General features: G+C 34.8%; 2 protein-coding genes across 13 annotated transcripts in view; both read left to right on the plus strand.

The window, feature by feature from the left end:
• Nucleotides 1-206: 206 nt before the first annotated feature.
• On the plus strand, nucleotides 207-10,706 carry LOC106130541 (galactose mutarotase). Its single transcript, XM_013329395.2, has 11 exons — nucleotides 207-396; nucleotides 883-1,098; nucleotides 1,743-1,836; nucleotides 2,365-2,528; nucleotides 5,166-5,375; nucleotides 6,922-7,009; nucleotides 7,775-7,922; nucleotides 8,269-8,374; nucleotides 9,720-9,821; nucleotides 10,085-10,195; nucleotides 10,568-10,706. The coding sequence occupies exons 1-11, from the start codon at nucleotides 319-321 to the stop codon at nucleotides 10,658-10,660; spliced, it is 1,410 nt and encodes a 469-aa protein (XP_013184849.1). The 5' UTR covers nucleotides 207-318; the 3' UTR covers nucleotides 10,661-10,706.
• Nucleotides 10,707-13,569: 2,863 nt separating this feature from the next.
• LOC106130554 (basement membrane-specific heparan sulfate proteoglycan core protein) overlaps nucleotides 13,570-22,123 on the plus strand; it is a 167,224-nt gene continuing 158,670 nt past the window's right edge. For 8 of the 12 annotated variants that reach the window (XM_060953768.1, XM_060953769.1, XM_060953762.1 and 5 more), the window contains exon 1: nucleotides 13,571-13,762. In XM_060953768.1, coding sequence (XP_060809751.1) covers nucleotides 13,709-13,762 — 54 coding nt within the window. In that variant the 5' untranslated portion in view covers nucleotides 13,571-13,708. Of the gene's footprint in view, nucleotides 13,763-22,123 lie in introns of all 12 variants that reach the window. The other 4 variants (XM_060953760.1, XM_060953761.1, XM_060953763.1 and 1 more) reach the window with 1 other exon arrangement.

A 22,123-nucleotide genomic window follows, 5' to 3' on the forward strand; every position in this document is an offset into this window, starting at 1 on the left:
AATAAAAGAAATTACCATTACAAGATGGATTTTTAAGTGCATCATGAACAACATGATACCCTTTAAAATCTTCCATTTCGTTTGAGAGTTATGATAATAATGTGATAAAATACTTAGCTATTAAAAAAGAACTCTTTCGTAAACCATAAAAGAATATAGGCAACTAATTATATAGGAAAAACAACTAGATTGTAATGTCACAAAAATGACAATTGTAATATAAAACAAAAATCAATTATACTACAACAAAATTTATTAAAAATTATTAAAATTTAAAAGTATTTTCTTTTTTTATCAAATTCAAAATTCCAAGTGGACATGTCTGAAGACGGCGATAAGGCTAGTGGTGACTCCCACAAATCAGTAGAGCAGAAATTGGAACCTCTAGTACCTAAGGTAAGTGACGCGTTTGAAATAATATAATCAGGTCATTATCCCTTATGGGACAGACAGTGCCAGGTCTCAAAAAGACTGAACGGTGACGTTCAGCTGTATGGGTTAATGATAGAATTGAGATTTAAATAGTAACAGGTCGCCAGCTCATCGCCTACGTATATAGTTATAAGTACCTACTTCTTAAGATCTTGCCTGCAAATTGCTGAAGTTAAATTATAAAGTGCGGTGCAACAGGAAAAAATATTTCTGGTAAAGAGATAATGTATAAGAACTATAAAACCACTGGCTAATGCAATGGGGAATACGCATTCGTTAGTAGTAAGTGAATCATGGTGAACTATAGTCTCCTTTTCAAATATCGAGATATTTCCGAGGAGTGGCAGGCACAGACTAACTTGCTACAAATCATCAATCTTTTCATGCAACCTCGTTAATTTCGAGAAATGTTGACCTGACTTTTTACCACTTATTCACTTATACTTTAAGATCCCTGATGTGGAACTCATAGTGGATGGCTTCGGGTTCATGCCGAAGGGTGGCATATCAGGAAAGGGGAGATCTGGAAGCATCTTCCATAGGCCTTCAGCTGCTAAAGAGCCATCGGTGACAGAGGAAGAAGGAAAGAGCCCTTGTGCTTCCAGCACGAATATAGACATCGTCAGGCGGTATACGTGGAAAACCAAAAACAGAATGACTGTACAGGTAAAGTTCAAAATTCAAGTGAAAAGTCAAATATTAATAAAAAAATTTTAAGTATATCAGGAACTCAGTCTCTCCTCCTATTAATAATAATTATTAATAATTTCTTCACAATGTTTAAAGCGGACTCAGCAAAATATTAAAATAATAAATGAGAGAAAACATATCTGTGTAAACATCATCATTATTACCGTACAAGGCGACTAAGGGATAGGCTTATAAACTTGGGATTCTTCTTTAAGGCGATGGGCTAGCAACCTGTCACTATTTGAATCTGAATTCTAATATTAAGCCAAGCAGCTGAACGTGGCCTATCAATCTTTTCAAGACTGTTGGCTCTGTCTACCACGCAAGGGATATAGACATAATTATATGTATATACTAGAGGCCGCCCGCGACTTCGTCCGCATGGAAACCCTATCAATCCCGCGGGAACTCTTGGATAAAAAGAAGCCTATGTGTTATTCTGGGTCTTCAGCTACCTACATACCAAATTTCATGGTAATCGGTTCAGTAGTTTTTGCGTGAAAGAGTAACAAACATCCATACAAACTTTCGCCTTTATAATAGTAGTATGATTATGTATTTAAATAATATCAAGTATTTGATTTGTGCTTTTACCGATTAATCCTGTCATTCTATTGTAGGTTATAACGTATGGTGCTACAATAACGTCTATCCAAGTGCCTGACAGGAAGGGAGTGCCTGATGATGTCCTGGCTGGCTTCGATACTCTTGAAGGTACGTCTATCTGATTATTATCTAAGTGAAAAAATACAGGGCAGACAGAGTCAACAGTGACGAAAAGAAAATTATTAAATATTAAGAAATTTTGAAATTGAGATTCAGTTAGTTATGTTGATAATGACCGAATTAAATATGTATATGTATGTATTTCTTAATTCATCACCTTTTTCTAGATCGATTTGATCACACACACACACACTTTACAGAATTTCACAATAGTATAATAATAGACTGTTAATTTCGCATTTGTAGAAAAAAAATATATTGTTAAAATAAATTATACGCAAGACTCATACTGGTAAATATATAATGGACACTACATGTAAGACCTTCGATCAACTATATTATAGTACGTGAATGTGTAAGACTGATAAAAATAACGTACATATATATAAACAATGTCCGTTTTACCATAAAGCAAATCTAAATCTTAATAAAAATCTCAAACGATTATTTGCATTTAGCACTCATTCTTATCAGCTTTGTGTACTTACTTAATCCTTTGTTTTTTAATGTTTTCAGAATACTTTCAGCCCAGGAACCCCTACTTCGGAGGCACCATCGGTCGCTACGCCAACGTTATCCAGGACGGGACCATGGTAGTGCGGCCCTCTGGAAGAACCTACATGCTCTCCACAAATAAGGGGCAGAACCACTACCACGGCGGTTACATTGGTTTTGATAAGGTGAATAAGCTTATCAACAGAAAATTACAAAATATAGAGGTACATTATGTAATTTTTATAGTCTTATCCATCATTTAGCTATACAGCTGAACGTTGCCTTTCAGTCTTTTTGAAAATGTTGGCTTTGTCTACCCCAATACTATATCTACGTTCAGCTGTATGACTAAATGATGGATAAGATTATAAAAAATACATAATGTGCCTATTCGAAGCTATAGGAATGATGTGCAGTAATTTTGGATTGCTTTTAATTTTCCGCGCGTGTGAACCCGTCATATAAATATCAGAATTGAGATTCTGAATGAAAACTGTGGCATTTATAGAGTTGCTCCTAATGAAACCGTACGTTGAGACATTGCCACTTCTGTACCTCGACTCAAACTTGACGTCCCAATCCATCGTCACGGTCAGAAGGCGCACCCCGGGCTCTTCTCCAGAGAGATGAGGATGTAAACGGGATTAACGACAGGAGGAAGAAGAAACCACCTTCTACAGTCATATGTTATTTTGAATTCCTCTTTTGTCATATTATTATGACCCTCGTACGCCAATTCACACGGAGAAAGCGACTTATGCAGTAGGTTTTTTTTTTAATTCACCTTGGTGAAATGTGTGTATTGTATAGCATCGCGACGCGTCTCGTCCCAGTATGATCTCACCTTTACTTCCAATGTCCAACATGCTGCTTTTATAAAAGGTCGAAATTTCTTCGTTTTAATAACATACATACATATGGTCACGTCTATATCCCTTGCGGGGCAGACAGAGCCAACAGTCTTGAAAAGACTGAATGGCCACGTTCAGCTATCTTGCTTAATGATAGAATTGAGATTCAAATAGTGACAGGTTGCTAGCCCATCGCCTAAAAAGAATCCCAAGTTTATTACCCTTTCCCTTAGTCGCCTTTTACGACATCCATGGGAAAGAGATGGAGTGGTCCTATTCTTTTTTGTATTGGTGCCGGGAACCACATGGTTTTAATAACATTTTAAGTAAGTTGCCACTCCAAAGAAGGAGATATTACTCAGAACGATGACATGGATTTATAAAAAAATCTTACAAAACCTAAATCACTTATAATACAACAAAAGCGCAGATTACAACGCAGAAGTAATAAAACGCAAATAGATGTCGATTATTTAGCAATTTATATGCCATTTCTTTCTTTAGACGTGCAATCTGCAATGAACCTGGCACAAAATATGGAAAAAGCAAAAGTTACGCTTTGTTAATTGTAAAACTTTAGTATGGAAAAAAAATAGCGTTATAAAGAAACATTAGATAAATTGCAGACTTTTTAGATAAGTTTATACGAATCGCAATATTTACAATTGTTACCACTCAGACACTCGGTGGAACTAAGTCGATTATAGACATACATACCTACATATAATCACATCTATATCCCTTGCGAGGTAGACAGAGCCAACAGTCTTGAAAAAACTGATGGACCACGTTCAGCTATTTGGCTTTAAGATAGAATTGAGATTCAAATAGTGACAAGTTGCTAGCCGATCGCCTAAAAGAAGAATCCCAAGTTTATAAGCCTACACCTTAGTCGCCATTTGCGACATCCATGGGAGAGATATAGTGGTCCTATTCTTTTTTATATTGGTGCCGGGAATCACACGTCACTCGATTAAGGAGTTCTAATTTCACATTAAAAAATAGCAGATAAATATCAAAATTATATTATTGGTCTAATACGGAAGGAATCACTTTCATCACTTAGAATCAGTTTTCAAATATTAACAAAGACAATATCATTACTAAAATTATATTACAAACGAAAGTTTCGTATTTTTGTTTGCAAGAAATAAATAAAAAAAAAATGCTGAACCGATTTTGGTTATAATTGTAACAGAGCCAGTGCTGGAAGTTCCTACGCAAAAGCTAGTTTCTTATAATTCTAGTGCCAGACATGAAATGACATACTGTGTATTAGAATAAACTGTTTTCTCTCTGTACCCACTATGTATTGTGATAGAATGTAGATTTCTCATGACATCACTGTTTTTACTTGCGCAACTAAAAATGCTGCTTAATGGTTTTTAATTACATGTTTAAAAGCATTTACTTGGTTATACTTTTCGGTGTCATCTATTTCCTTTTTTTTTAGTGAAGTTATGCCGTGTGGTTCCCGGCACCAATAGAATAAGAATAGGACTACTCTATCTCTTGCCCGTTCGTAAAAGGCGACAAAAGGAAAGGCTTTAGAACTTCTTTTAGGCGATGGGCTAGCAACCTGTCACTATTTGAATCTCTATTCTATCATTAGAGCCAAACAGCTGGGATATAGAATATATGTATGTAGGTATGTGAATATATGTATGTATGTGAATGTATGTATGTATGTTAATGAAGTAAATGATATCAGTGTAATTTTATTTATAAAAGCAAAGTTGAAACAAACGTACATTTTATGACAGTTCACAGAGAACATAAATTCCCGGATAAAAAATTCCTATACACATAAAACGTGAAGAGATATATGTCTCCCCTGACTGCGTACAAGCTTACTAAATTAATGTAGCCTGCCTGAAAACACTATTTAAACCATAAAATTACCGGTCAAAACAAAGAAAATTGTCTTCACTTCCGGAAAAGAAGCGTGATTTTCACCTGTATTTATTTCAGGTGAACTGGCGAGCCTACGTCGACGGCTACAAAGTCATCATGAGCCATGTGTCAGAACGGTTCTCCGAAGGTTACCCGGGGACAGTGATGGCCCAGGTGACTTTCGAAGTGACGTGTGACAATACGCTCAAGGTGACCATGAAGTGTACCACCAGTGAACCGACCGCCATCAACCTGAGCCAGTCGCCGTACTTCAATCTTGCTGGACATGTAAGTTTATTATAAGATTCGGTAATGGAATTGATAAGAAGCCTGTAGGCAACCTTCTTGTATGACATAGCAACGGTTGCCATGATTTTGTTTAGAGTTAGGAAAAAAATTCTTATTTTTTGGAGAAATTACTCTGATTGAGTATATATAGCCTCGAAGTAAGTTCGAGACTTGTGTTACGAAATACTAACTCAACGCTACTATATTTTATAATAAATACTTATATGATAGTGATATTGAAAGGAGAGTGAACGCGGGGAACATGGTGAATGGAGCTTTGCATGCCTTTATGAGCAGTCAGAAACTATCCAAAAAGGCTCGACTGGCTGTGCACAGGGGCGTGTTGGTCCCGACATTAATGTATGGGAGTGAAAGTTGGGTATGGCAAAAGAAGCATGAAAGCAGAATAAATGCAGTGGAAATGAGAGCGTTAAGGAGTATGATGGGTGTGAAATTGAGTGACAGGATAAGGAACAGCGTGATAAGGGAATGTTGTGATGTGAAAGAAGATGTAGTTACAGGAATAGAAAAGGGTATGTTAAGATGGTTCGGTCATGTGGAGAGGATGAATGAAAGCAGGTTGACTAAGCAGATATACAAGGAGAGTGTGGAGGGAAAGGTCGGAGTGGGAAGACCTAGACGAACGTATCTTGATCAAATTAAGGACGTCCTGGTAAAGGGTCAGGTCAAAAGTACCCGAAACCGCCGAGCTTGTATGAAGAGAGTTATGAATGTGGACGAAGCGAAAGAAGTATGCAGAGATCGTGGCAAGTGGAAAGAGGTAGTCTCTGCCTACCCCTCCGGGAAAGAGGCGTGATTTTATGTATGTATGTATGTAATACTTATATACCTAGATAAACATCCAAGACCCAGGCCAATCAGAAAAATATCTTTTCTCATCATGCCCTGGCCGGGATTCGAACCCGGGACCTCCGGTGTCACAGACAAGCGTACTACCGCTGCGCCACAGAGGCCGTCAAATTAAATTATCTCTCTCCTCTTTTCTATTTCTGTCTTCTGTAGTGAATAATTAATTTTGCGACTTTACTTTCTACATGCTCGTATAAAAATGGGTGGCTCACAAGGTGGCACAGGTTCGAATCCTACGCGGCCAAGTGCTGGTATGACTCGATTCATGTACAGTTGATACAGCGAGCATTTACGTCAGCGTGAACTATTATTGCACGATAAATAGATACAAAACTTTTCCGGTAATGAGTGACTGACAAACAACGCATAGCCTGAACCACTGAGTCTAGAGATTTTAATTTTAACATAAACTTAGATTCCTTTTAAAGTTAACGTTTCGTTTAAAGTTTCGTTTAACGCGTGCGGAGCCGCGGGCATGCTCTAGGTAGTGTATTTGACAACTACACAATGAGGCTTTTGGTTCTTTGTGAAACTTAGTCACAACGTATGTGAAACCGTCGTTCAAACTCTTTATAAGCTGCCCTGTAACTGGGGCTACTGTTACGAATATTTATAATAATTTCAATTAATGACAGACGCTTTAGTTGGTTCCATAATTTATTGCTTCATTTTTCAGCACGCTGGTCCGGAGCCAATGCTGGACCACATATTCAGTATCAACGCCGACAAGTTTACTGTGGCTGACGAAGAAGGACTCGTTACAGGTACACGAAGTTTTTATTTATTGCAACATTTATTTATTCATACACAGTTTTCGGCATCTTTTACTTTTAATTTTGCCAACAACATGGCAAATGACCTACCGACGAAATGTGTACCTATCAGTTCTGTTCCATAATGGAGCAAAAACTGGACGTCGGCTGGAGTAACTAGCTCATTGCTAAGGGTCAGAGTTTACGGCCCTGGGCAATGAGGAAGAGTCCGGGCTATCACTAGTATGAGATACAATTCTACCTGTGTCGGTACGCCGGTTCGAATCTAGTTTGCTTTATTGTTTTTGTGATATTTCCAGAATTATATCCTGCTAGCTTTTACCCGCAGTTTCGCCCGCGTAAATTTAGCGCAGAAGAATTTATCTACAAAAAGCAACGAATTACCACCACCTACAAAAGAATAAAGGTTTTCTCAAATCCCACGGGTACTAAAGACTTTTACCGGGATGAAAGGTGTCCACCTTATGTCCACCTCCAGACCTTTAATTATATAAACGTTATATTTCACGAAGATTACTTCAGTAGACAGTAGTAGAGAGAGGTAACAAACAAACAAAAAATAAACTAACTTTTAGCTTTTATAACATAAGTTGGGATTTTACTCGGTAAAAATTCAAAAGTCACAATGTCACTCTAGTAAATTTATGCAAAAAAATAAAAAAACGAAAGAGAAGCACAACAAGCAGCCTAATTGAGCCAATTTTACCGCGGCATACAATGTTTCAGATTAGCAAATTGCACTGTCTTTTTTTTCAGGCGAAAAGCGTATCGTGGGTGGAACGGCATACGACTTTAGAGTGCCGAGAGTCCTCCGAACCATGTTGCCGAAGATACCACTGGGAGGATATGACGTCAACTTCTGCATAACCCAGGGCACCGAGCAAGAGTTGACGTTCCAAGCCAGGCAAGAACATAGATATATGTGTAATCAATTGCGGTGTAGACAGAGTCGTAAAAAGACCGAAAGGCCACGTTCTGATGCATAACATAATAATGGAATTGCGATTAAAATAGTGACGGGTCAATTTCGTCGTGAGGCATATTGCTGATTTAGTTTTAATATTCTCTTTTTACGTCGCACCAAATTCTCTCTAACGAAATGTTCTTGTGGAAGAGATTGCATAATGCGATAAGGCCACCTTTTGTACATTACCTTAACATGAGTTTAGGATAAATTTATTGTTATTATTTTTATATAGATAGGGTATTCTATGTAATGTAACTATTGAACCTTCTGTTATGTTTCCCAGAGCCCTGCACCCGATGTCCGGACGAGTGTTGGAATTGTATAGCAACCAACCTGGCATGCAGTTCTATACTGGGAATCTTCTGCCTGATCCGGACAAAATTGTCGAGGTATTTCCCTTTGACATATACATATATATAATCAAGCCTCATTCAGACGTTCAGACATTTGACATGCATGCATACTATACTTATATCATAACATACATACATATGTATGGTCACGTCTATATCCCTTGCGGGGTAGACAGAGCCAACAGTCTTGAAAAGACTGAATGGCCACATACAGCTATTTGGCTTAATGATAAAATTGAGATTCAAATAGTGACAGCTTGCTAGCCCATTGCCTAAAAAAGAATCCCAAGTTTATAAGCCTATCCCTTCGTCGCCTTTTACGACATCCATGGGAAAGAGATGGAGTGGTCCCATTCTTTTTTGTATTGGTGCCGGGAACCACACGGCACCAATACAAAAAAGAATAATATTATAAATGCGAAAGTATGTTTCTTTGTTACCGCTTTTACCACGGTTAATATACTGAAACGATCAACATGAAATTTTGTGTATAATATATTGTGGCGTGCGGAAATGGACTGTAAGACAACAACAAGGGTACTTAATAGGTACGTGGGCGAACCCGCGGGTGAAAACTACTTGTCCGTATATCGACATGACATTTGCTGTAACATTTTCATCAAAAAATAACTCATTAGGGTTAGACATGTAAGTTTGATAAAGTTCTTGAGAACGAGGTATGAAGAGAAATATCGTTATTACTATATATTGAGAAATATCGGCAACGTTGGAAATTTTTCGACGGATTAATTTTAAGTAGTTTAACATTAGCTTTTTTCCTAATAAAAGTTCCATAAATATATTACTTTTACTTGCCAAGTCTGAGTTAACATCCATTATAATAAGTTTAATAGTTGGAAAGTATCTGATCAATCGCTCGGCTACATTTATATGTAATATTTAATTATAGAATATGAAAAGCTTATAAGAAAGTAGTGACACAATCATAATACCAATGTAATTATAATTTTTATAGTTATACTGTTTGTAAGTGGGCATTTTATGAAGGCAGTAACGAGTTAGATGACAAAAAATAGGGTGAAAGGAGGAAAGTTTTTTTTAAATTTAACACCTTTTTTATTTAAGTAGAAACAATCCTTCTTCTCTGCCCTCAGAGGGAAAAAATCATGAGGAAATCTATATAATTGTATATAAAAATGATACGGGTTTGTTTTACCTGCAAATGTTGCGGAGTTCAGATGGGAGAAGTTTCGCGTTAAAACATGACTCAAAAAGGTCAAAAAAGCGCAGCCCGGACTCATTTCCAGAGAGCCGGGACTAACGCCAAGAGTAAGAAGAATTATTATCGATATGGTCAATCTCGTTTTTATTGTTCATTATTTTGTAATCATATTTTTGATGAATTTTGCATATTTAATAGCCTGAGCCTGAAGGGGAAGAAGAGCAGGAAGATGAAGGAAGCGAGTCGAGTAGGTCAAGTGTGATGGGCGAGAATGGTGGCGAGGAAGAAGAGGAAAATGAGGTGAGACTGATTCAATTTATGTGTATAAATGTTTGCAAGTATAGTGAGGTTCCCGGCGTCTTAAGAGCGCTCCATTTACATTATGCTTATATATAAAACATTCTTAAAATCGCGTCCCTTTCCCGAAAGCCAAAAATCTGATGTGTTACAATTTCTGTCTGTATATTATGTTTGTACTTACTCGCATCACGAGAAAATATTTATCTGACTTGAATGCGGTTTACTTTCCAATTTCATTGCCAATTCTTCATTTTTGTTTACAGGGTAAACCAAGATATGGCTACGTGCCCTTGTTGGGCAAATCCGGAACGATCTACAGAAAGCATGGCCTCTTCTGCCTCATGCCGCAGAATTACCCCGATGCCATCAACCATGTTAGTAAGATTTGAGGAAAACTGCACATTTTCCGCCATATTTTTCTTAGGCTCAATCTGAGCCTTTTTAAATTAAATTAATGAAAATTTAAATATAAACAAAAATTAAGCGATGAAGAAAGAGAAAGTAGCGAAAGTATAAAAAAAATCTTTTTGTCAGTTTTAATGAAACTATAGGAAAAAATGGAAATAATATCTACCTTAACTCAGATCGTCCACGAGAATGAAGTCGTGGGTAGTGATTTAAATTTGATTTGGCTGCGTTATAACGAAAGTTACAAATTGTTAATTTTTCTAATATTTATGTTTACTCTTGAGTCTTAATTTTTTTATTTAGGTCTATAAGTATAATTTTTGTTTATTTTTTCACAGCGGAACTTCCCATGCGCCGTGCTGAATCCAGGAGAAGTGTACGTCCACAGTATACAATACAAGTTTGGAATACTTTTGGGAAAATACATATAAATATTAACAACGATTTAAAAAAGTGTAAAACGTACTGTCCTTTGATAACAAGTGATTTATTGTACTATTATTTTTTGAAAATGTTTAAAAAAGTAAAATATCCTTTCTTGTATTTTGAAGTTTTTGTAATACCTTACCTTAACCTGAATCCGTACTTATATCCTAAACAGATGAGTATTTAGCTTTTTTAACGACTTTAACTACAAATTTCGATGATATTTGGCGTACAGACAGAAAACCTTCAGTAACAAGGTTAGTTTCGGAAAGCCTCTCGTGGACTATTAAACTACTGGTAGGTCTAGATGGAAAAAAGGTAGTCTATCAGAAAGGACTATGAAATGAATCGTACATACATACATACATACATAAAATCACGCCTCTTTCCCAAAAATAATCGTAAATGGAATAAACTAAAAGTACGTTGTTAACATGAGCTTTTTAATTTTTCTATTCCTCAATTTAATACTTTAGTAGTAAGAAGGGTGATTGAAATTAACGGTGCTACTATGTACCTACTGGTAATAAAATTGGTAGTAAAACGAATAAACTCAAAAAACACAAGCAGTTGACGTTATTGAATAAAATTTTGCAGTGCAGTTTGTTATCGCTTCTTCTGCACTGACGCTTTGGAAGCGGCAGTATATAAAAAGTTAATTAAGTGGTGTTTGAAATGTGGCCATAAACTGGTGGTAAGATAGGTCTAAACTATACTCGAACCAAAACGACTAGACCGACATTCATTACATTTGGCTCACAGATAAAGAATATTACTCCTTTTATTTCTAGGATTTCCGGCGCGAGTTATGAAAATTATATTGTCCCAAAACTAAGCTTGAGACTAGTGTTTTGCTTCTTTTTCCTCCTGGCTTCAATCTCGGTTACATCCTCACTACTCTGAAGAGTAGTCTGGGGTATGCGGGGTATGAGATCCTGGATTTAAAGAGGTCAGTTTTTTACACGAAATAACTCCTTTCTTACCTACGCAACCTTTGCAAGGTAATCTAATTCGGGTTTATCGATCATGGTTACACATCCAGTTGCCTGAATAAGCAGGTTTCCAGACGATTTTTTTCCCTCACCGTAAGAGCATCGGTTTGTATTCAAAGTAATGTACCTACATAACTTCGAAAATAGTCATTGTCACAAGGCCGAGGTGGGATTCGAACCTTAGCCTTTTGGGCCATACGTATTTTAACCTTACCAATTCGACCATCGATGCTTGTGTTTTGCGATTCCTAACAATAACATAAAATTCCTTTATTCATTAGAAAGTAATTCTTTTAGCAACAAAGATATACTTCAGTGCTAGCAACAACATTATGATCTCATTATGATTATGTATGTTATGATTCACGGAACTTATCAAATGACAGATAAAGTCCAAATATAGTATATTGTGATACGTAGAACACGCAGGGCGATCTGCGAGACGACAGAATAAGAGATATTAGTACAAGATCGGCACGGTAATTTCATACTAAATGTTACCCGCGAATTTGTTCGATGTAAAAGTTCACTTACAACCTTTCATCCCCTCGTACTCCCCCGCAATAAAATCTTTTTTCCTTTATCAGGATCAACTCTACCTAATTTCATCAAAATTGGTTCAGTGGTTTAGGCGTGAAAGCGTAGCAGACAAAAAAGCATTACTTTCACATTTATAATATAAATAGGGAGTAGAGATCTTGCAGAACAGATATATCCCAATTTTTTGCATAATTTGGTATCAAAAAGCGAGTTCGCATTTCTCTCTCATCTTTGCGCATTCCCAGTTGCACCCTCCACCATATTGCTTCGGGGCATGAAGAAGAAGAAACAGCTTAACATGGCCTTTGTATTTTTAACTGATGGTTCTATCTAAAAACATGATTAAATGCGGTGTATCCCACTAGCCCCATTTAGTCCCATGAATGTTCGTATGCATTGAATTACCGTTGTCCTATGTATGTATGGAATGCATTACAAAAAAAGACATAGACAAGGGACATAAATAGAAAAACATTTAAACACCAAGTTAATCAGAAAAAACATAAGTGAACGCTTGATAAATATTCTTCTTATTTTTATTCGTATATAGCCACAGACTAATGTGTTGACAAAATAAATCCTTATTTTTAACATTCGAATTGCATTTTACTCGTATAAAATATTAAATCAATGTGAGTGCGTCTAGATTATAAATTTAAAATAAAATCACTGCTTTTGAAAACTTCCCATCATTTTTAAGTCGCTCGAAAAAATTACAAAAGAGCAATATTATTTATGTTTTAATGGTAAATGGAATATATATATGTATATATAGGCGGATCTCTGGTTGATGGATGTGCTTTATTTAAAAAATAAATCTACTTTAATTAAATTAAGAAAATTTTACTAACCACAGTATATGATAAACTGAGGATCTGCTCGTTGATATTCAGTCATCGGTAAAAAATAAAGAACGAGTAAAAATAGAGACGATCAGTTTATTCTGTGTTTTGATTTGGTATGCCATTTTCACAAGTATTATACTATTGTTAGATATGTACATAGCCAAAAACTAATTTTTGTACCTACATTAATCAACTAAAGGAAGGCCCTGGGTGCGACCAGCAAATATGCGATAGCATCCAATTGGGCTCTACATTTTGGGGCAACACACATTTTCGACTTTAATATTATAACATAAAGGCTTTATCAACACTGATATGAATTACGTCCTTTTATACTTAAAAACTGCGAGGTGATAAGCGCCAGAGGGGTCAAGGAACCCTGCCGAGCTAAGTGCGGGCCTACAAGACTTGCACGAGCTAACATTTGTTGCTTCCGAGCTATATTAGGCAACCACGCCTACGATGGCCTAGGTTTGTTAAGTTGGCTTCAATTTCGTATGTATAGGTAAAGTGCATTAATAGCGTAGGCTGGCTGCACGCTGATAGTCGCTGGTGCGAGCAGCGGAAGACGAGCGCCGACATTCGCCGGGCGACGGTTGGCTCGCGCAGTCGTCAGTACGCGCGGTCGGGCGCCGCTAAAACTTTTCAACATTCGTAGGCTACAATCCGGATCACCATGAGGACCGGAGGGACCTTTGCCCTCCTGCTCCTCCTACTATCCATCCTACAGGTAAGAATAATTCATTAAACAAACTTGCAAAAACTTTTTACCGGCAACAAATGCTGTTGTTCGTAGGGACTTCTTTTAGTTCGGACACGAAGATAAATTTTTGAAAGAAATTAATTCCAGACTTTTATAACCAGTTATGCATATTTGAAATGTTTCTCATGTTATAGTGTGAGTATGGGACGCAAAATTTTACACATTGGAAATAGTTAATTAATGCGTTTACAAAAAAATACTTAAGTATTGTTAACTTGCTAACCACGGATTTCACACAATAGTTCTGCACATGTTTAACCTTTGCTGAGCTAACAATTCTCTGTTTCGTTAAGTGTAGGTACAACACAAGTAACTCTTCACAAGTTTTTAAAATTATGTCTACCTTTATGTGTCTTCTCCTTAACATACAATTTAGTTGCCTGAGTGCAGTGAAAGCATCCATTTTACGAGTTTACTAGTCGTCCGACCTAACTTTGCATGGGGTTTGTTTATAAAATCAGATACCTTAATAACTGTGTTGTATCTTAGTATTTATTTAAAAGAATGCATACCTATCAAAAACTTTGTGGTAAAAATAAAATTTCTCAGAATAGTCATAAGTTGACGAGTCTTTCTTATTTCTTGTTTCACTTCAAAACACTGATATGGTTTTAGTTATTTATAACTTAGTGAAAAACTAGTCGGTATTTTTTTGCTTACACTAATTTTTAAAATAAATAATAAAATTAACGATGTGGCGAATATTAAAAGTTAATTTATTTTTCTCGTGATGTTGAAATTGTATGAGTATACAAAAACAGGATTCGCATTCTTATGGATTAAAGTTGCTTTTGTGAAAAAGCCGTGTCGAAATATTTCTTGGGTATCTTAAAAAATAATTAAAAACATATTTCTTTATTTCATTACTTGAGATTTTACTTCACTTCAAAAATCATTTTAATTTTTTCTTTAACTATTTTGTATCATTATTTATTTATCTACGAGTTTTTAATTAAAACATTAATATATTTTTTACAATAATATTATATTTATATATCCTAAAATGAACTCTTGCGACACTAACTGACTGATAGACAAAGAATAGCCGAAAATACTTATTATTAAACTGAAATTAGGATTGTATGATCTCTAGGGAAAAAACAAAACTATGGACAAAAGCTAGTTAATTTATAAAAACAGACAGTGAAACTATAATTTCTTGATCAAAGAAGAATTCGTAAAGATGAAAAGCCTTGAAAATGTTACGCAAGCAAACATTATCTCACATTTTGTTCAATTCAAAGATTATCCAGTATAAGTAGGTAATATGTCCGCTTGGAACAATAGGTACGCAAGTAATTATTATCATTTTTTTTAAATTACCTCTTAAATCAAAGTAGGTACCTGCATCAAATTAAGTCTATTATACTTACCAACTTGCTTAGCAGTTTGCCGTCATAATTATAGCGAACATGAAAATGTTGACCACAACTTACAAGGGAACACTGAATAAATCCACTCAAGATAAATCATTGCCAAAGACTTTTGCTACGCAAATTCTTCCTAGGGGAAACTCCAGAATAAAAATACCCCAAGGTCTAGTCTATGCCAAATGAAAAGGTAATTTTTGTGTTTACTCGTTAAACTAAAAAAAATGTAGTCTTTTTGTAAAAATTACATTCAAAAGATGCATTTTTATAATAAATCACGTAATATTCGACCATATGTACAGCGCGATTAAATAACATATTTTCGCTTGATGTTTTCCATTATTATAAACATTTCAATGTACCTATGACAAAAAATTTGCAAAATCTATCAGTGAATTAGGCAATATTTATAATAAATAAAAATAATATAATAAGTATACATATGTTTATATTCTTTATTAAATAATACATATGTACAATACGTTGAAAGGCAAGTCAATTACATTCTTATATTTATATTGTATTCATCCAACGTCTATTTAAATACAATAAAATATACTTACGACGCTCTTTATTACATACTAGTTATTGCCCGCGACTTCATTCGCCGTTAAAGTTCACTGAAAAAGCTGACCCTTGTATTGCTCTTCAGAGGAGTGGGGGGAGATATTTTTGTATACCAGTTTCTCAGTTGGACCAAGCCTTAAATATCTGAAAGAAAAACCGCACTCCAATCGTAGAAATAAGTAGTTATCTCGTTTTGCGAGTATATAAAAATATGTATAGATACCCCATATCGATTTTTGGTAATATCTTTCAAGTATAGAAATCGGTCAGTTACTATTTTTTTATATGGATATTGATTTTTATTTGTATGTTATTGGTTCTTCTATCCAAGTATTCTGAAAAATGAAAATAAAATATTTTATTTAATATAAATTGTAAATAAGGTTTATTTATTTAATTGGAATAAATAATTGTATAATTTAAAAGTTTCCCTATTATAAGTTTCTATCAATAAATAAATTCTAACAATTACTGTTACGATATTGCACGAGCTAAAAAACTTTGAAACATTTTAGGACCGATATAGTGTCTAAAAAAATCTGTCTTCATTCTATATTCATATTTTCTACTCTATTTCAATTTACTAGACTTATTTACGGGCGTGTATTTTCACAAGGATTAGCAGAAAGAAAAGCAGCTTATGTAATTTTAGAAGGTTTACGTTTTTGAGTTTATTCTACACTAGCGTTGTTGTCCGCGGGTCCGCCCGCTTGTTTGTCGCTGTTTACCGTAACCCCCCCAATTTATTATTTTAGGGGTGGATTTTTGCCAAAAAAGTATCTTATAATAAGTCGCGGCTCTTTCACTATGTGCATACCAAATTTCATTCGAATCGGTCCAGCGGTTTAGCTGTGAAAGCAAAACAGACAGACTTTCGCAAAAGTTTATAATAAAGAGTAATTTTGTCAGAACCTTCATTTTAAACAGTTTGTTACAGAAAACATGTGTAAATGTACAATTTTATTTTTCATAGAAATTGGGATATTTTTATAGAGGTGGTAGTAACTTTCATATGGTACACACTGTATGAAGATATCTCGTGGTCAGAGTCAACAAAGGCATATGCATACAGGATGGCTCATGAATGACATGACTGACCTAAAAAACAAATTTATTTTATTTTATTTATTATACACATAACAGAATACAACTAAGTAAATTAAAAATTGTTTTTGGCTTCAAATAACTTTTACTTTATTGTTAAAATAGGCTAACCGAACATTAGTATTAGTATAGTATGATCTATAGTGTACAAAAATAAATAAGAAGGTAATTACTGATAACTATAATTAAAAATAAAACATATTTCATAAGTACGAAAAGATTTTGAGTATAACCCGTCATAATTGGCGTAGCAATAGCTGCAACAAACATAAAAATTCTCCCGTAGAACTGATAATATCCTCCATTTTGAAGTGAGTATTAATAACGATTTATGACTATTTTGTTTCATTTTTTTTTTATATAAATTATATGCTAGTGGTTTATTTATGAGGTTGTTTTGGAAGGGAAATCAAGTTTGATAATATTGATTTCTAAACACCCCTTATGCAGAACATATGCGAAGCGAAGTATGTAAAGAAATTTACAACACATTTACATTACAATTAATACATTGTTACTTGTATTGTATGGCGTTGGGTCAATACACTATTTGAATTATAAGATTTGAAACATTACGCAATCATAATGTTTCTTTCAATAACGCTTGGTGCCGTTTGGTTCCCGGAATTTTTGAAATAGGGCCGTCCATATCTTACTAATGGATGTCGTAAAAGGCGACTAAGAGAAAGGCTAATAAACTCGGGATCTTCTTTATAGGCGATGGTCTAGCAACCTGTCAGTATTTTAATCTCAATTCCATCATTAAGCCATACAGCTGACGTTTGGCTCTGTCTACCCCGCAAGGGATATAGACGTGACTGTATGTATGTATAATAGTGATAAATTAAACAAGTATTGCTATACTTAATAAGTTTATTGCCATTGCGAAATATATATTAATTTGTTATGGTTTTCAATTGATATTTCTTTTTCCCTAACCTACCTATAGACCATGGGATATAAAAATGTTACGTCTGCCTTCCTGATTTTTGTCTTTCCATTTTAAGCCTACGTATTTTTGTTTTAATTGGTACATGAAAAATTTGTGCGAAATTATTGTTTTTTTTTTTGTAAACTCTACTTTCTTTAACTTTATTGCACATAAAAAGAAAATAACAAATAACAAAACATTGGATTTTGAAGAATATGTACAATGGCAGATTTATCCCGATTGAGATTACTCCCAGTCAACCAGAATATGAAGCAAACTCCAAAATCAAAGAGGCAGCGCACATAACACACAAAACCAATAAGGATGCGTTATAATAATAAATTATTAATTTAATTTATTAATAGTACTACATTGTAGCAGCAGGTCCCTTATGACGCAAAATGTATTGCGGATTTACTATCCCTGCTAGTAAGCAGGTAATGTGTTCATATCCATGTATCGAATCAGTATTTCTTTTCAAATAGTTGCGGAAGACTTTCAGAGTATAATATTCTTTTAAAGAGGCGGTGGGCGAGCAATCAGGAAATTTTATTTACATTACTTTCACCTCTTCAACTAAATAAGTTCTAGATATTTTAAAACTATTTGCTATGTGCTAAATTGAAACTTTTAGAGATCCGTATATATGGCTGCCGTTACTTTTTTCAGATTGTTTGCGAAAAACAATTAAAATCTGTTCGCCACATAAAATCTGATAGAAAATTTTTCCAAAAAAATATTCTTACTTACTCGCGAAATGAATTGAAATGATCTAACTACTGTACTTCTACACATATAATATAATCGTGAGAAGCTGTTCCTGTTACTCGCTCAAATGCAATTCGATTCAATGAAAATAAATATATAGACCATAGACGGAGATCAAACATAAGCCAGTTACTTTTCGCGGACAAAGTCGCGGGTAACATCTAGATGTTATGCTAGCATAACAAGTATGTACCTATATGTTATGTTATAAAGTTAAGATAAGGTTGATCAACATTCATCAGATCGAAGCGGACTCCAAAATATGATTTATAAAATGATACAATCAGGTCCCTTACGAGATAGCCCTCAGGGGTCAGAACCAACAGACTTAATAAGACTCCCACGTTCATCTATATGGTTTAATTTCAAATGGTGACGACAGGTTGCTGGCCCATCGCCTTAAAGAAGAATCCTCCATCGACTTTTACAATCTGCATAGGAAGAGAACCAGCTGGCACACGTTATATCAATTAAGATTAAAATTATATATCACCGAAATTTTGAGAAATAAGAACTTGATTACATAGATGTCTCATGAATTTGTTCTACATTTGTTTATTCTGTCGATAGTGTTCATACTGTATTTATGTCTGTGCGCATATCAATACAAGTCCGATAAAAAAATTATCTGCGAACTTTATCTATGTGTGCCACCGTTTTTCAAAAATCTGTGTTACTTGATACCCGTGTAACGATAAAATTTGTAATAGGTAGTTATAAGATGTAACACATAATGTATTTTTAAGCAAAATTAATTAATTTATGGATACCGTATGACAAAATAAAAAAAAAAACTGTTATTAAAAAAGATAATTTTTATAAATTTTGTTCAAACAAACAATTTCACTGTATTATACTGCAGTTACAAGTAATATTCTTATTATTTCAAACATTTTTTTTTACAACTTCAAACCACATAATCCTACCTACAAAATCTATGCTATATAGGGAATGGCGTATAAACTTTGGATTCCTCTCTGCGGTAGTCTCAATGCCAGCATCAAACTGTGCAGCTGAAAATAGCCTTAAAGCTTTTCCAATAATATTAGATCTGTCTACCACTGATAAATGCATGATTATAATACTGTATATATGCTGTACCTGTGGTTAGCTAGAATTTCATTGAAATAGCGACGAACGTTTATTAAAGGTTTATAGTATATATAGGATAGGAAACTCGTATAATAGGATGTATTATCTACCTAATAGTGGCCCTTGTTAGTTGGCCCAGAATACGCTGGAGGCAATATGGTATTGTTGCAGGCTGAGGAATCGTTCAAAAGTCTTCGTTCTAGCTTTAGTCCAATCTGGAACGGACCCCGGGATATGTCTTTGACCATGGATCCTGGATTGGGTGAGTCAGGTTTTTACACGAACCGACTCCTATCTGACCTCCGCAACCTTTGCAGGTAAATCTCACCTGTATTGGATCGATCATGGTTATTCATCCAGTTGTCTAAATATGCAGGTTTCCTCGCGATGTTTTCCCTCACCGAAAGAGCATCGGTTAGTATTCAAATTAATGTACACTACTTCGATAATTGTCATTGGTACATGGCCGAAGTGGGATTCGAACCTTTGTCTTTCTTTCACTTTACGCACTCGACCGTCGACGCTCCTTGTAATCGTTTAACTGTAAATTTTAATATAAGCATATTCAGTACTTACCAACAATCATGTTTGGGATCAATTTTAATTTTTCTCTATTTTGTAAAGAGATAGCATCTGAGTAAGGGATTGTTACAAAAATTTTACTGATGATTTCAGGGACACGCAGAAAGACATATGATACTTTTTAACTTGAAAATGTATTAAATTTCGCTGCGTGGGCGAAACCCAGATAGCAATTAAAATAAATATCTATGTAAGTACATCATACAAAAACGTCATAAAAAACTTCCTTCCAATCGTAGAAACCTCATTTTCCTAACCTACTTGAAGAGATGAACCTTTATAGGTTCAAATTAGTACTTGTTTTGCACCAGTTGCATTATGTATGTTATGAGTAGCAGTTCTAGTCAAAATATAAGACAGGCCCACTGATCTCGATCCAATAAATATAGCTAAATGTGCATGGTCTTAAACATTGGCCGTGTCTACGTCCAAAGGGATGAAAACATAATAGATTTTTAGCTATACGGTGAAGACTTCAAATAGTGACAGGTTGTTAGCATACCAGAGGAATCCCAAGTTTAATAGCCTATGTCTTAGTCGCATTATACGACATCCATGGGAAAGATATGGAGTGATTCTATTTTTAAGTGCCGGTAACCACATGGCACCTAATAATAAACGTATGTATTCATAAAAGGTACATATAACACAACACACTGTTTTCAGTTTGCATAAATAATAACGATTATAAAGTATCGTACAATTACATGGAATAATTGAATACTAAAAGTAATTAAAAATATACAACAAAATAAGACAAAGATACTGGGCAACTCATTTGCAGTATGTTACTAGTTCAGCGAAGATATTTAAATTAATTTTTTGAATTAACATTTGCAATTCCTTGTTTTATTTTGCCTTCAGAAACAAAATCGTTTTTGTAATTGAATTAAAATTCAATATTACTTACGTTATATTTGCGCTGGTAAACACTATATTATTTTTCTCGCTTACAAACCAGCATGGAAGCTATTCCGACGATCATAATTTTAATCTAAATTCGGTTTTAAACACATGTTTGGATCAGAAATCGTTGTAAGGGCATTAGGTTATTTGCACATAACGTTGCAACTCAATTTAGCGCTCCGACGAACTTCTTAAAAGCCTCATTTTGCACATAAACAAGCGTCGGCGTACTCACTTAGACTGTGGCTCGAGAACGCGTCTCACTTCCGGAGGGAAAAAAAATATTTGTAATAAAAATAACACATATATAAAAAGATTATAAAACTTAGTCATCAGAATTATATTTTTAACGAAACGTTATAGTGATCCCAATAAAAAAAAAATATAATTAATATCCTTAAAAAGATAAACAAAATTATAATAACTAATATTTCACGATCAAGTGACCCTCTATATTATGAGCGTTAAATTCATATTTTCTACAATATTACAAACCCCTTACCCTATTTTTATAAATAGAAACGTGTAGGGTCACCTCTTAGCTTAGAAAAAATAGGGGGAGCTGCGAGGGGGTGTCAATGGGAACGTTGGAAAGAGATGGCCAAGAAGATCACACCTTGACTAAATCGAAGACAATCTGATTAAATCGGAGCCGTTTTAGTGAAAGGTCAGGTCAATAATACCAAGAGTGTAAAACAATAATGATGAAAGTGGAGTGAAACGATGAAGTCTCTGCCTACGCCGCTGGGAAAGAAACTGTATATACTCGTATGTATAAGTTATACCTTACTTAAAATATTATGAAAGTAAAATACAAGCTACAAAGAACTTACCTCTTTTATGACGATTGCCATGAAAGCAATAGCATGCCTTTTCATTTCAATTTATACACAAGTTGATATAAAATAATAAGTAGTGTGTCAGTGGGCGACACTGTGACATTTGTACTGATGCTAAAATATCTTTGCAATTGATATGATATGAAATTGTCGTATAGGAGTATAAATT

This window comes from Amyelois transitella, chromosome Z, assembly GCF_032362555.1.
Source record: "Amyelois transitella isolate CPQ chromosome Z, ilAmyTran1.1, whole genome shotgun sequence".
Classification (NCBI taxonomy): Eukaryota; Metazoa; Arthropoda; class Insecta; order Lepidoptera; family Pyralidae; genus Amyelois; species Amyelois transitella.

What these genes read in the sequence shown, in the direction of transcription:
- LOC106130541 (XM_013329395.2), top strand. Translation starts at nt 319, where the DNA reads ATGTCTGAAGACGGCGATAAGGCTAGTGGTGACTCCCACAAATCAGTA. An exon ending in TGGAACCTCTAGTACCTAAG is followed by an intron (nt 397 to 882) that starts GTAAGTGACGCG and finishes TTATACTTTAAG; the next exon opens with ATCCCTGATGTGGAACTCAT. An exon ending in TGGCTTCGATACTCTTGAAG is followed by an intron (nt 1,837 to 2,364) that starts GTACGTCTATCT and finishes TAATGTTTTCAG; the next exon opens with AATACTTTCAGCCCAGGAAC.